This window comes from Bombus fervidus, chromosome 2 (genome assembly GCF_041682495.2).
Source record: "Bombus fervidus isolate BK054 chromosome 2, iyBomFerv1, whole genome shotgun sequence".
Classification (NCBI taxonomy): domain Eukaryota; kingdom Metazoa; phylum Arthropoda; class Insecta; order Hymenoptera; family Apidae; genus Bombus; species Bombus fervidus.
In genome coordinates this window covers 9,671,351-9,686,075 of record NC_091518.1, presented here as the reverse complement: position 1 = coordinate 9,686,075, position 14,725 = coordinate 9,671,351, and the positions used below count along the sequence as shown (strand labels likewise).

The window sequence follows — 14,725 nt, the reverse complement described above, 5'->3', positions numbered from 1 at the left end:
TACAATTTCGGTATTTGTAATCTAGAAATTTGTATTTATAATTAAGATTTTTACTTTAATGAAAAAGAAAATCGTAATGTGCACAGTAATGTAATTGTTTATATATAAAAAAAACTTGTAAAAATTTGATGCAACACTTTTATTTTGCAAAAATTTATAATTTGTATTTTTACAAGTTGCAAAGCATTTAAAAATAAATAGATATATCTCATATATCATATGTTTTGTAAACCAATTATACAAAAGATAATTCAATAATTATTACGTACTTTGCATACGATTTAGAACAGCTTTAAGAGAGTTTTTTGAATTTTCAAACGAATCCATAACTTTTTTTTTGTTCACTTTTACTGGATTTTCTAAAAAAAATTTCAATGTACTTCGTGTCTCTTGTAAAAAATAATCTTTTTGACTAACTGTTTCTAACGCTTTGAAACATCCTTCCAAATTCCAATCAATTTTCCCACTATTTTTATCTTCAGCCTGAAATATAAAACAAATCCCTTTGTCTGAAATATATGTAATTCAAGGACATAAAATACTTACTTTTATTAAACCTAGGTTGACTAGCAATGTATTATTCCAAACAGAAATTTGATCATTTTCTGTTACAAAAGAACATAGTTTTGAATATAAAGCATCTGTAAGATACTGAGTTCTTAGTCTCACATCAGCATAACCAGTTGTACTGAGTGCTGATACTTTCATAATTATTCTTGTAAACTCTTCGATGAATTTTAATTCAGGAGATGCATCATTCTCCGACAAATTCTGAAATGCAAAAAAGGGAATGTTAAACATAATACAATGCTGGTAATGTTAATAATAAAAATGTAATATTATTTACTTACTTTGGCATGAGTTATAAAATCTTGCACTACATCATCTGGTAATAGCAATAATTTTTCTCCTGTTGGTGATTTTAAAAATTCCACAATAGTTACTTTTGGTGGTACTATGCTGCCATTTATAATCATGTCCTTGTTATTATCTATATTTTCTTTGCTTTCATTTTCACTTTCATCTTTTTCATCACTTTCTTCATCATCTTCCTCCTCATCTTCTTCATCAGATTCTTCGCTATCTCCACTCTCATCATCATTTAATGTACCTAATGATCCAATTCTTTCAGAAATTATAAGTGAATCGCGCAAAATAGTACGGCCAGTTTGACCAAAATGGTTTCCATCCAATTGTAGGGTTATAAGACGTTCTTTCTTAGCCATAGCAAGAGCTATGGGATTGGCACCCCTTGTTCTGATTTCATTGTAACTTAAATTAAGTTCTGCGAGTAATGGATAACTTCCTTCAACTCCTAACGCTTCTGCTAAAACTACACCACCTTGTGTTTTGAGCAAACAATCGCCAAGATTAAGTTGTTCTAAATTTTGGAAGTTTGGTAATGCTTTGGCAATTGCTTGGGCTCCTTTTGGCCCAACAGTATTATCATTGAGATTTAAAATTCGCAATCCAGGATTAGAAGACAATCCATTGGCAAGTGCTATTATACCTTCATAGTATATACCATTTTGAGGCATAACGACTTCTTCTAAACTGGTTAACTTTTCAAAAACAGATGCCAATGCCTTTGCACCATCGTTTTCCAATCTATTTCTTCCAGCCACAAATACTTTTAGTGCTAAGGCAGGTGATCCTGAAAGATGTTCCAATATATTAATTTATTTATTTACTTCAATAACTAACAGAATGAATGGTAAGTCTTACCTCCCTGGAAACTATTATTATAACAATCTAATAATGCTTTTGCCAATATTTTTCCACCTGATATTCCAAGTCCATTGTTATTTAACCTCAGTACACGAAGAGTGTAGCAAGAACTAGAAGTTAGGAAATTGGCTAATCCTTCAATACCAATTGGGCCGAAAGCATTATCACTTAAATCAAGTTCAAAAAGGCGGGTACCAGCAATACACAGCGCAGAGCCAAGATATTCAAGAGCTTTTGGTATTTCTGTCTTTACACGGCCAGTAAACATATCTTTCCAAAGAGCACGTTTCATTAGTGTACCATTTTCTTGTAATGCCTGAGCTACAGCTTTGGCTGCAAGTGGTCCTAAAGTGTTGCCTTCTAAGTCTAAATACTCCAGATTTGTACATGCTCGTATTGCTTTGACTATTTCCAACGCTAATTAAACAGAAAATTAAACATTTAGTTCACGTAACCTTCAAAGTGTTTATACAATATCGTATAATCTTCTAAAAAATACTAAAAATATACGATAATAGATTGTATAAACTGAAATAGCAAATAACTTACCGTCTTCTTCAGTATCAAGTTTAAGCGATTTTTTTGCGAAAGAGACACCGTTACCGGCATTATTTTCAGTAACATCTTGTAATTGTGCTTCAAGATCGTTCAAATTGAACGACGACATTGTTTGAGCTACTGAAATGTAATCACACTTTGTAATGATCAACCTTTTTTTAGTGTTTCTTCGTCACATAAAGTGTCAAATAATTCGGAGTACAAACACTATTCTTGAATAACACTTAATTTCGAAGCTTATTCATAATGTTGATACAAATGCAATGCATCACCACGCGCTAGTAAACGCGGGAGTTATGTACCAACTGTTCAAAAATTCATAATGTAATTTTCTCAACTACACGTATCGTATGATATGCATACATATATACGTATATGTGAGATTTTCAGCCAATGCGCGTGCTTACATTTATGATTGTATTAATCCATCAGAAATACGTCATAGAAATTGCCACAACAAAATGCATGTATTATGCGTGTATTATGTCGTAATAAAATCTACTTATCTATATCTTGATGTATTATAACTATTTGTACTATTACATAATTATATAGAATAAAATGTAAATTAAAAAAATCTAAACGCAGCTTTATTTTTATAGTATTATAGTCTAATAATATTGCTCATTAATATTCATAAAAGATTCCTTTTATTAAATAATGTACATATCTGTTATTACCTCTCTCTTGATACGTTGCAAATGTGGATCGAGAATCTGCCTTAATATCTCTGACGCGAAATTTAAATGTTACACAATTCTATATGTTTGTGCGTTTTATTGTAGTTTCATGAAGATAAAGATCTCAATAAAGATTTTCCTTTTTAACAAAAAGAAACCCAGACAGTAGTACCAACAATTCAATTAAATGAATTTCGCGCGAAACGTATCAACCAATCTATGTTCCTCATCCTCTTAGGCATACGCCCGCAGTTGCAGTTACCAATGCACAGTCCGCACCCGTGCGTCCGCGTAGTGCGTCTCAGAAAACTATCCTTGTCGACATAACACACGTACACATACGCACACAAACACGTACATGAAATCGAATTTTAAAACCAGGGGAAAACTGAAACTGTCGCGGCAGTGAGACCATATATACACGTTAGACATTTCTTATTTTGCGTTAATGTGGTCACAGATCGAAACTAGTGCACGATTTATTATCGAGGAAGAAGCTGGTGGTTGTTTTGAGACTGGAGTGTTTCCCGATTAGAATGGTTGCGAGTGTCGCGCGCATCGCTGGCAACCCGTGCAGTGTTGTCGTGCAGCCAAAATAAAATCGGCGGTAGCCGTTCCTTGGGAACTGCCAGTGGACGAATGTACTTCGCTAATCACTGTTTAACGCAGGCAGGACCAAGCTATGTGGAATTGCCCGCTCTTTTATCTCTACGAAGACTATGGGTGTCATAGCCCTCTGATGTGCATCCCGGTATTTTAAAAACGATTCAGCTCCACCGAGCTGAAAAGTGTTTTGCTTGGCTATTACACGCGTTAACCATCTACCTTCTGCGTTTTTCTTCTCTCTTCGTCAGTCATAACTGATTCAGTTTGGATCACACACTGCTCTAGGAAAAAAAATAAAGTTTCGTCTAGGAAAAATTGCCAAGGCAACACGCGATTCATCGTGCTGTTTTCAACAACCTTTATCCGCCCTGACGTGATTCGCCCGGTTTGCCCGCCACAGGACGGGTTATGTTTCCCACTTTCATCGGAATCCTAGGTGAACTTTTTATTGTTTATTAGTTTTGAAGATGAAACTATTATTATGAAATATCTTATGGATTTTTTTTGTTTCTCTAATTATTATATAGTAATTATTACGTACTACTAGGAAGATCGATGCTTACGATTGAGAGCCCTTGTCAATGACCTCAAGTTTAGCAACAGAGAATCATTTTCATTGTTTTTTTTTGCTATTTTTCTCTATTGTATTACGTTCTATACAGAGTATTCGTACACAGCATTTATATTCGTATTTTTGTCCATTAGTATTGTTATATCAAGTTATTGGTTTTGATCTTATTATATTTTGGAACATGTTTTTTTAGAGAATTTTTTGTGCTCATTTGAAATGTAGTTTTTCTTATTATAAATATTTGATTTTGTTAGTTAATAGTAGTTCTGTTATGTAGTGAATTATCAAAAATTGTATTTTCAAGTTAAAGAAAACATAGAAATTAATAATTATTATTAACAAGAGAAAAATAATGTTATTTGAAATTGTATATCTTTTTTATATATTTGTTAAGAATTATTTAGAATATATTCTTACCACTTTAAGAAATGAGTCCAATGTTACTTTTTTATTTATAAATTTATTACCACTAAAAAATCGCAAATATAAATTTTTAAAAGATATTTATATCATTTTAAAATAACAGTATAAATGATATAAAATAAAAATTAATATTTTGCAAGAATGCAATTTATAACAAAATACAGAGATAAAAGTATAAATATATATTTTCTACTATTTTAAAATAAAGATGTACATGTACAATTCTACAACCAATATATACATATACAAATAAATATTAATTTTGATATTAAAATAGAAGTTGTTTCTTTATATAGATTGTACTTACACAATCATATATATTTAATTTCATCAATGAAGTTTTTGAGTCAATAACTTTTGAAATATTCTAAGCACATACAAAAAAGATATTCCAGAGATTAAAGAAATATAATATGAAGGAACTCTCAATTGTTCCTTTATTTTTTTAGACATTCAATCGTGGTGGGAGGTGCCAAGTATAGCACACTTCTGCTCATTATTTAGGGCTGCCTTCAATCTCCTGGACTTTGATATTGAGGTACCTACCTATATGCTGACTCGTACGAGTAGGCATTGTACATGAGACTTGCTAGTACTGCTTCAGCTTATAGGAAGTTAAATAGACCATGTTTCAGCCTTATGTTCTTAAAAGCTTATGCATTCTTTTGTCATGGCTGCACCAATTTTTTGATTATATATCTTCAGTCGTGTACATATATATATCAATCATTTATTATTTTAGGATTTAGAAGAAGCTTTGTTAACGGATGGTGGAACTGAGGGACGTTTAGTACAGGAGCTAATAGTCAGGTTACTCGAAGGTTGTTTACCAAATGACACGCGCAATGACATCTCAACCTTTAACTATCAGATGTTTCTTCGCAGACTTTTTAGAAAGAAATGTCAGGTAAATTGGTTCTTCCTTTTTATATATATAATATATATATATAATATAATATATATATATATATATCATTAAAAGTAATACATGATTCATTTTGCTCTCAGGAATACAAATGTGAAAATCCTTTTAATACAGATGTAGATTTTGAGTTACTACCACTCCGTCAAAAAGTAGAAATTTTACGTGCTCTCTGCGACTTTCGGCTTGACGCTGAAGACGTGGTATGTATATAAAAAATGCCTGGGAAAGTATTTTTTATAAAAATTGTCACAAGTGTATTTATGCTTCGTAACTTTTAGGAGCAATCATTAAGTAATTTGGACTCGGATAGCCTGCGAGTCGAACCTTTAGGACATGATCGTAAGAATTCTGCCTATTGGTACTTTTACGGCACTCGATTATATAGGGAGGACTACATTGATACTTCTAACAGCATCTCGCACAAACAGAAAAGTAAGCCTAGGGATAAAAAGCGTAAAAGACGACGAAACAGAGTGGCGAAGGAGGAAGAGGAAGAGGAGGAGAAGAAGGAGGACAGTTTAATACACGGGAAAGCAAAAGAAAGTGTTTGGCAGGTTGTCTGCTTTACTCAGCAGGACTGGAGCCGTCTAGTTGAAAAATTTCGTGATTCGGTAATTGTCCTATTAAACGAGTTAATTATTTTATTCCTTAGATTCTGCTAACGATGTTATTATAATACTTAGGAGTACGATACCGAACGTAAACTTTACCGTACTCTGTCCGAGGATTTCATGCCTGAAATCCCGAAACTTTTTGATTTAAAAGAAAAACAGCAAAGGCGCAAATTGTTACAACGTAATAGTTCGCGTGTACTTCGAAGTCACGAACCAACGACACAGATGGAAACAGTCATGGTTAGATCGAAGATCAAAACTAAAACAAACAAAGGGAGTAAAAAGGGGACTCAGAATTCAAAGAATGTTTATGTTAAAGAGGAGACACCTCCACCCTTACCTTCACCGCCGATTCAAAAAAAAGGACGGCAAACTAATAATTCGTTGGCTTCAGCTGTTGGTCAAATTGTGATTCACACTAGGGACGAAGTGGAGGGATTAGAAAAAAAGAAAGGCATTGGAAGTAATAGCGATGGAAATTATGTATCCTCTAATTACGGATATAAATACGGTTACTCGTTTGGAATTGAAGAAGAAGAACGTCGTGTTGGAATGCACAAAGTTCTTGAAAGTCTCAAAGATCATGTGGATGCTTGGCCATTCATTGATCCTGTGGATGAAGAATATGCCCCAAGGTATAATACTAAAGTTCTATATATAATTTTAGGTATTTTCAAAATACAAAAATCATTATTCTTGTTATTTATGTGTATATATTGTTTTAGATACTATAGTGTGGTGCGAAAACCCATGGATCTTAGTACAATGGAGGAGAAACTTGAAAATGGTTTATACAAAAGTTTAAGTGAATTCAAACGTGATTTTCGACTTATAGTAGATAATTGTAGGCAATATAATGGCTCTGATAATGGTTAGTATTTTTTATTCTTAATAAGATATACATATTTTATGATTAAATATTTTTTTCTATTACAGAGTACACAGAAATGGCATTTAACCTTAAGGAAGCATTTGACAAAGCAGTGGGACGTTACTTGGAATCTGAAACATCTAGCGACGAAGATCCTTCGTCACCAAAGTCATTTCTTGCTACTCCCGCATCTCCGTCATGTCCTTCTCGCGTTACGTCTCCTCATCAGAATAGAAAACGTTCGAAAAAATCTACGAAAAAATCGAAATCATATAAATCTGAAAGCAAAGGAAAATCTAAAGCGAATGATAAGAACGACGAAGAAGAAAAACGGGGCAAAAATTATAAGCTTCCGAAGAAAAAAAGGGGTAAGAAAAGGAGTAAAAGAGCAAAGGACGAAGAATCGGTAAACGAAGAAGAACAAGAAGAGCAAGAAAGCGAGGATGCAACGTCTGAATCGAGTGTCATAACAGCAAAAAGAAGGAAGCTCGTTGACGGAAATAATTTATTGTTAAAAACCAAAAAGCTAACATCCAAAGAATCAGAGGAGTTTAAGAAGATAGATAAAAAAGTTAGTAAAGAACGTCATCAACAAAAAAAGGAAGCGGAAAATGTGCGGCCAATAAAAGAATCGAAAGAGAATAAGAAGCGAAAAGAGGACTTCGAAGAAGATTATGAGCCCCTAGTCGTCGTAAAAAGTAAAAATAAGAAAATCGAGAAGAAGGAACTCGAGGAGACGGAAGTATTTACAGATAACGCGAAGAAGAACAAATTGAAGAAAACCGAATCTCACGAAAATGAACCATTACCGGAGAATAAAGAAAAAACGCAGCATATCAAAGTTAAGAAGAATCGAAAGAAGGAAAAGACGGGATTAAAGGCTTTAAAGTCTGACGAGAAGTCTGAAAAAAGCCGTACTAAAGAAAAAGAGAAAAAATCAAAACAGAAGAACAATGAACTCAAAAACGGAGAAATATCAAGTGAAATAGATTCCAAAGATTTAGATTTAGAAAGTGATGTAGATTCAAAAGAAACACATACGTCTAAGAAAATTCCTGCATTTATAGGTGATAAAGATATAGAATCGTTGGATGGTTTAAAAGATAAAATAAGCGAGAGGAGGCGAGAGGAGAAATTGAAAAATGAGAAGGAGAAACAGAAGAAAACTGGAAAAAACGACCTTCACAATATGTATTCAAAAAAAGTGCCTTCAAATGGTAGTACCTTTCATGACAGCGATAAATCCAGCGTAAAACGACCAAAGTTAAAAAAGGGAATAAAAGAAGAAAAAGTTCCTATCATGGAAGATCCTGTCAAGACTCAAGACCAAGAAGTCGCTGAGACTAAGAAAGTAAAAGTAGCTCAGTCAAAGCATACCAAAGGATTTGGAAAAGAAGAAAGCTCCATGCAAGCATTGAATCAAGCAACAGAACAGACGCTTCATGTAAGAATAGTTTATGTTTCACGTTTACATAATGTAGATAGACGTAACTTAATATTTTTGTATATAACTGCACTTTATTTTTTTATCTCCGAATAGGACATCAACAAATGGTTAGATGACGCACCAAGACTCTCTGAATTTTCTTCAGGAAGTGATTCTCCAATATTTCATTCTTCGTCTGTCGAATCTGGCCGATCAGGTCCAAAAGTAGAAGCACCAAGGAAACGACCAAGTTCCATCAAAATCTTCGGTCCTCATGGACCTAGCAGGCCCAAAAAGATCCAACGTACGATAGATCGCTTACAACCTGGAAAAAGTAAGGGAAATTTGCTCCTAAAAAAACCATTGAACTTACCTAACGTTAATGCTGCTGAAATGACCGTGCAATTGACCAGCGACAACGATCAAACGAACAAGAACACGAACGAGGAACCAAAACTTAGTTTAGGAACTGTTTTGAAAAACGTGGATTCCATACAATTAATTTGTAAAAGTTTAGTTTCTTCGCCTAACCCTAACTTTTCTAACGACGATGAAGAAGAAGACCACAATACTCTTCCTGCAGTTCCAGTGTCTAGTCTTAGAGAAGAGAAAACATCTGGAATAACGACAACGCAAACACCTGCCATTGTAGAAGAGTCTAAAGATAATCAATCTAACGCGAAGGACACGCAAAAGCCCAAAACAGCAACGCCAAATTTGAGTGCTTGGTTTAAAGCGTTCGGAGCGCCAAAGTCGAAGAAGAAAGACGAAGAATCGGAGGACGGTATAATGAAGAAAGATGGTGAATTGCAGGAAGTGTTTTGTGGTAGACAAAGAAGAATGAGTACCGGTGGTAGTAGTGTAAGTGAATCTGTTTCGAGTTTCTCCCAGGAGTCACCACCTGGACGTTCAGGTCGATCTCCGCAAGGTCAACCGATAATGGCTTCGGTCGAGCCACAGATTAGAGGAGCCGGTTTCTATCAAGACGCTTTATCAACGGGAAGTAGCCCTTACAATAGTCCCTATTATGCTACACCTCCAAGATACAGCGCTCAATTACCCCCCACTCCATCCCCACAAAATCATCCATTATCTCCAGCCTATCCATCATCATCGTACGAACAGGCACCTCTCTATTCCCAGATACCGACCCAACAGTCGCATCAAACGTTTCAGAAATCACCTCAAGAAAATTCTGGGGAGATGTATCATCAGTTATCACCTACATTTCCTCAGCGATCTCCTCAAACTAATTTCCCTCAGAATTCGACACAAAACGAGTCATATAATCAACCATTGCAATCTTCTAATCAGAGTCAATCTCCTGTTTATCCACAGCATTCACCACAACCCATACAACAGATATATCCTCAACCTTCTCCGCAGCCACCACCATCAAATTATTCTCAACCATCTCCTCAGCAACCATCTACACCTAAATATTCACAACTATCTCCGCAACAAAATACTGCCAATTATTCTCAGCCATCTCCGCAAGCTGCTAATTATTCTCAACCTTCGCCTCAACAACCTCATTCACCTTACTCTCAGGCTTCTCCCCAAGCACCGCCAAATTATTCTCAACCATCTCCACAACAACAACCTTCTCCGTATGCACAATCTCCACAGCAGTCGTCTGGATACTCCCAGATGTCTCCTCAACCACCACCATCAAATTATTCTCAGCAATCGCCACAACCACCTTCCAATTATTCTCAGCCATCACCACAACCACCTTCCAATTATTCTCAAGCATCACCTCAACCACCTTCCAATTATTCTCAACCATCGCCACAGCCACCTTCCAATTATTCTCAGCCATCACCACAGGCACCTTCCAGTTATTCTCAACCATCGCCACAGCCACCTTCCAATTATTCTCAGCCATCGCCACAGCCACCTTCCAATTATTCTCAACCATCGCCACAACCACCTTCCAATTATTCTCAACCATCACCACAGCCACCTTCCAATTATTCCCAGCCATCACCTCAACCTCCTCCAGTGTATTCTCAACAGTCTCAATCTTCAAACTTCTCACATCCATCACCTCAGACACATTCTGCCAACTACACGCAATCCTCACCTCAACCTCTCACAACAGGCTACTCCCAGCCATCGCCTCAACCTCGAAACTATTCTCAACCTTCGCCTCAACAAATCCAAACCTTTCCTCAACATTCTCCACAAGCACCGCCTTCATACTCTCAACCTTCTCCTCAGAATGCAGCATATTCACAGCCTCAACAATCGCCTCAGCAATCAGTTAAGTATTCTCAGCCTTCTCCTCAACAACCTGCCAATTACTCACATTCGATACACTCGCCTCAAACGCCACAAAATTATTCGCAGTTGTCTCCTCAACAACCACCGCCAAGCAACTACTCTCAGCCTTCACCATCGCCTCAGCAGTCCCGGAACTACTCTCAAACGTCTCCATCGCCTCAGCAGTCCCGTAACTATTCTCAACCATCGCCTTCTCCTCAACAATCACATACTTACACTCAACCAGCGCCATCGCCTCAGCAAACCCGCACCTACTCTCAACCGTCACCTCAGCAAAAATCTACATGCACATCACAGGCGTCGCAATCTTCGCAACAACCTTCGAATTACTCGCAACCGTCTCCACAACAAAGTACAAACTATAGTCTACAGCAACCGCAACCACAATCACAAAAGAACGCAGAAGAATATCCACAAGCTGCGTCGACACCTTCAAATTATTCCCACGGATATAAACAGAACCATTCGTATATTCAGTCTTCAGTGTCGTCAACGTTAAACGAAACAGAACATCGGACTGATTACTTGAAATCTAGTACTACGGAGAAGTCTTCGAGCACGGAGCAGCAGAGGAATTTTGCTGTACCACCGGAGGCTGCATCGTTAAACCTAAATGCGAATCATCAGATTTATCAGTCACCAAACCAATACCCACCAACGTTTGGCAATAATTATCCTAATATCGACCTCCAGAGGTCTGTTTCGAGGCACGGCAGTCAGGAACAGCCACAACAACAGCAACAATCGTCCCAGGAGCGTCCTAGCTTCACCGACCTCAGCAATTCTCTGAACGCTCAGAAGTACGCTCCACAGCGGTCGTTCCTTGGTAAGACGTCGAGTACCAGTGAACAACACACAACGCAGGATCAGTCACAAATCCTAGCATTCCAACAAAATCTGACAGCTCACGAATCACTTTATCCTAGTGGTTTCCAATCGTCTGGTTATCCGATGCCAAATTCCAGACCCGTGTATCCAAGTCCACATTACTTCGATGCTAGTTCAAAGGCTGCGACTAACAGCGGACCGGTAAACAGCTCGACCAGTAATTTGCCTCCAGTGAAGAAACGAATTTACAATGAATCATCTACAGAGGCGTCTCGCGGTTTGACGCAGGAAACAGCAGCTAGAACGGGCCAGGAACAATTTAGCTTTGACCCCATAATGGCACTGCCGCAACCTGAAGCAGTTTCAGCTAGTCAGTTCGACACTGCGTTTGTCGGCAACCTAGCCGACTCTGTAGCGACGAATCCAGCGTATGCACGTCTAGGCTTAGGTTTGGTCAGCCGTACTGGTAAAGAACAACAACAATTGTTGACCATTCCTCGACCACCACAGACGAAGCCAGAACACCTGGCGTACGCTCGTAGTCCAGCATCCGGCGCAGCGGAAATAGATCTGAATTTGCTTCAAAGTTTGCAGACAGCAGCAGCGAAGAATACACAGGGTATTCTGTCAATGTCGTCGTCTCGCAGAGGTGGAGAAGCGTCTAGTAGTTCTACGTCGACACCTGTGAAAACGAAAAAGAGCAGAAAGAGTAAACAGCAACAGCAAGAGCAACAAAACGTAACAAGCGTCTCGTCGGTGGTTAGCACGGAACCACAATCTGCTACAGGTATACCTGGTTTTCCACAATACACGGGAACATCAGCTGACTCGATTGGTCTAAAGAATACCACCATGGTTCCACCAGCTGGGAGTGCCTTTAATTTCGCTACGTCAACCAGTACCACGACCAGTTCACCTTTCTACGATAAAGACGCATCAGCTGCAGCGGCTGCGTTCGCATTTTTGGATGAGTTTCGAAATCCAAATAGTTACTATAGCATGGCGCTCAGGCAACAGCAGCAACAACAACAACAGCAAGTTCCGCCAGTTACAGACGCCACGCAACAAGCCTGTAACAAGCTTAGCAATCAACCGCCGAGAAATTATCCGCCTCACCCTTTCCTTCATTCCGCTCAGAGATCAGCAGCTTACGGGCCTCCTGTGTCTGCTTATGTAACGCCTCATGGGCCAAACTTAACGATGGATCCGACCGCTTATCAACAGTACATTCATTCCCTGTACGCGCTTCAACCGCCGCCCCATCATCATCGACCGTCCTGGCTTTAGCCGTTAAAATCTTTGTAATGGGCGTTTTGGAACGATTGTATGCGACATTGCGGTGGATATACCGTCCCCATCGAGAAGCTGGAGGAAATGATATTTCGAATATGTTATCTGCTGATAACATTGGCAGTAGATTTCTGTTTTACCGAACAAGTTGCGTTAATGTTTTATTCACCATTCGGGTGAAATGCGATAAAAAATTTTATCGCGATTGTAAATATTGTTTCGTCTAACTTTATCTCGCTCTTCAACCGTAATCAAGACTTTCTTCTTTCTAGGGAAAAGGAAACGGTATCGATGTTTTTCCTCTTTAATCCATGTGACTAGGCATGAAGTCCTTGTGTATTATAGAATGATAATGACCTTCGTAATTTTTTTCTTTTTCTTTTTTAATGAAGCAATTTATTTATTTTTCGTTTATGCACGTATAATTCACAATGATTTCTTTTATTTTCATTAACAACTTTTTTATTTTTTCTTTTTTTTTAAAGAAAAATCTCGGTACTGTGATAAGGGTGGAAGACTGTACTGATTACTATATCCCTTGAGATTGTCGATGCACTACAGACTCGTGAAAGGTCAAACAGTAAAAAAGAACGCGGTGCAAGATTTTCGATCATTTATTTTTTCTGATCTCTTTCTTCTTTCTCCTTTTTTTCTTTTATAAATATTATTTTACTGATTGACTAGCGAATAACGGGTTTTTAAAAGCTCTCTGCGAGATCAGGATGTTGTGGTCTTTCCACCGGCTTGTCTTTCCCATTCGCGTTTATTTTCTTTTTTATTAAAAACCATACGAATCTTTGAAATTTTTACACGATATATCAGAATGAAAATAGTTTACCTTTTCAAGGGTATTCTATTATGTAGTCATATGTACATAAAGAATAAGCCTACTTATTGTAGGAATTTTTGATAGTTTTTTTCTAATAACTAGTCGACAGTTTAGACGTAAGTTGAGTCGCTAGTAGCTGGAAGTAACCTTCTATCAAAAGTTCCTCTTATCTATCGCGCTCTCAATGGCGTCCCTTTTTCTTTCTTAATCTATATTGAGATACGGATTATGCAATATTCGATTTTTTTAACATAAAAGAAAAGAAAAATGATGGCCCATTTCATAACTGTGCTCGTAATTGTCTTGCCTGTGGAAAAATACATTGTTCCCTCTCTTTTGTGTTCAAACAAATAAACAATAAGAAAAAATTTACTAGACATGCAAGAAACATATAGAGAGAGTATACGTGACGTCTGATTTTCAAAAGATTTCTGTATGATATCGAGCGCACTGTTGCTGGCGTATATTGTGTAGAGTATATAGATTCGTTAGTGTGTAAGCTAGAACATTTGTTTCTTTGTATATAAAATACATATCTCCTTCATAGACGATGTGCTCGATGTAAAGAAAGATCTACAAAGTCAAAGACCTTGTAAAATCGTCCGCGGTAGATTAAAAAGAAGATGAATAAAAATACAATGGGAAATTGTAGGGACATAGACAAGGATGAAAGATGTATGTACATCGTGTGTATGTGTGAGCGGGCGTGAGTGTGCGTCGTATCTCATGGTCGAGGACGAAATAAAGTGTAATACGCCGCAATCATACATTAACCCACCTTATTGCTAAAAAACAGAAGGAAGCGGAATATTAAAAACTTATAAATATATACATATATATATATATATATATATTGTAAATGTATATTGTAAATGTATCTGATGACAGATTAAAGCACAGTTTGTTACAAATTTGTCTTAATTATGTTTTTATGTAGGTTTGTATATTATGCATATAATGAAACATAATAGCGCAAATGATAATTCAAAAACCTCTAGAAATCGAAATAAAATTTACTTCTACTTGAATTATTTGCCACATGTCCAGATGCATTATGTCATCAATATTATCCAATATGCTATATTAAGTT

The 14,725-nt window shown here is 36.9% G+C and overlaps 2 protein-coding genes across 5 annotated transcripts; one reads left to right on the top strand and one right to left on the bottom strand.

Moving 5' to 3' along the window:
- Window positions 1-124: 124 nt before the first annotated feature.
- On the bottom strand, window positions 125-3,229 carry Rangap (Ran GTPase activating protein). Of its 3 annotated transcripts, none has more exons than XM_072019461.1 (6): window positions 2,967-3,229; window positions 2,278-2,406; window positions 1,726-2,145; window positions 852-1,654; window positions 547-771; window positions 125-483 (listed from the first exon to the last, which is right to left on the bottom strand). In XM_072019461.1, the coding sequence occupies exons 2-6, from the start codon at window positions 2,393-2,395 to the stop codon at window positions 262-264; spliced, it is 1,788 nt and encodes a 595-aa protein (XP_071875562.1). In that variant the 5' UTR covers window positions 2,396-2,406; window positions 2,967-3,229; the 3' UTR covers window positions 125-261. The 3 variants fall into 3 exon arrangements, with proteins under 3 accessions (XP_071875562.1, XP_071875572.1, XP_071875551.1); XM_072019471.1 differs by having other exon boundaries at window positions 2,278-2,403; XM_072019450.1 differs by lacking the exon at window positions 2,967-3,229 and having other exon boundaries at window positions 2,278-2,605.
- A 28-nt stretch (window positions 3,230-3,257) lies between these two features.
- Window positions 3,258-14,546, top strand: LOC139995640 (uncharacterized). Of its 2 annotated transcripts, XM_072019270.1 has the most exons (9): window positions 3,258-4,008; window positions 5,016-5,104; window positions 5,309-5,473; window positions 5,575-5,691; window positions 5,770-6,102; window positions 6,175-6,740; window positions 6,831-6,976; window positions 7,042-8,420; window positions 8,517-14,546. In XM_072019270.1, the coding sequence occupies exons 1-9, from the start codon at window positions 3,981-3,983 to the stop codon at window positions 12,801-12,803; spliced, it is 7,110 nt and encodes a 2,369-aa protein (XP_071875371.1). In that variant the 5' UTR covers window positions 3,258-3,980; the 3' UTR covers window positions 12,804-14,546. The 2 variants fall into 2 exon arrangements, with proteins under 2 accessions (XP_071875371.1, XP_071875381.1); XM_072019280.1 differs by lacking the exon at window positions 5,016-5,104.
- Window positions 14,547-14,725: the final 179 nt, after the last annotated feature.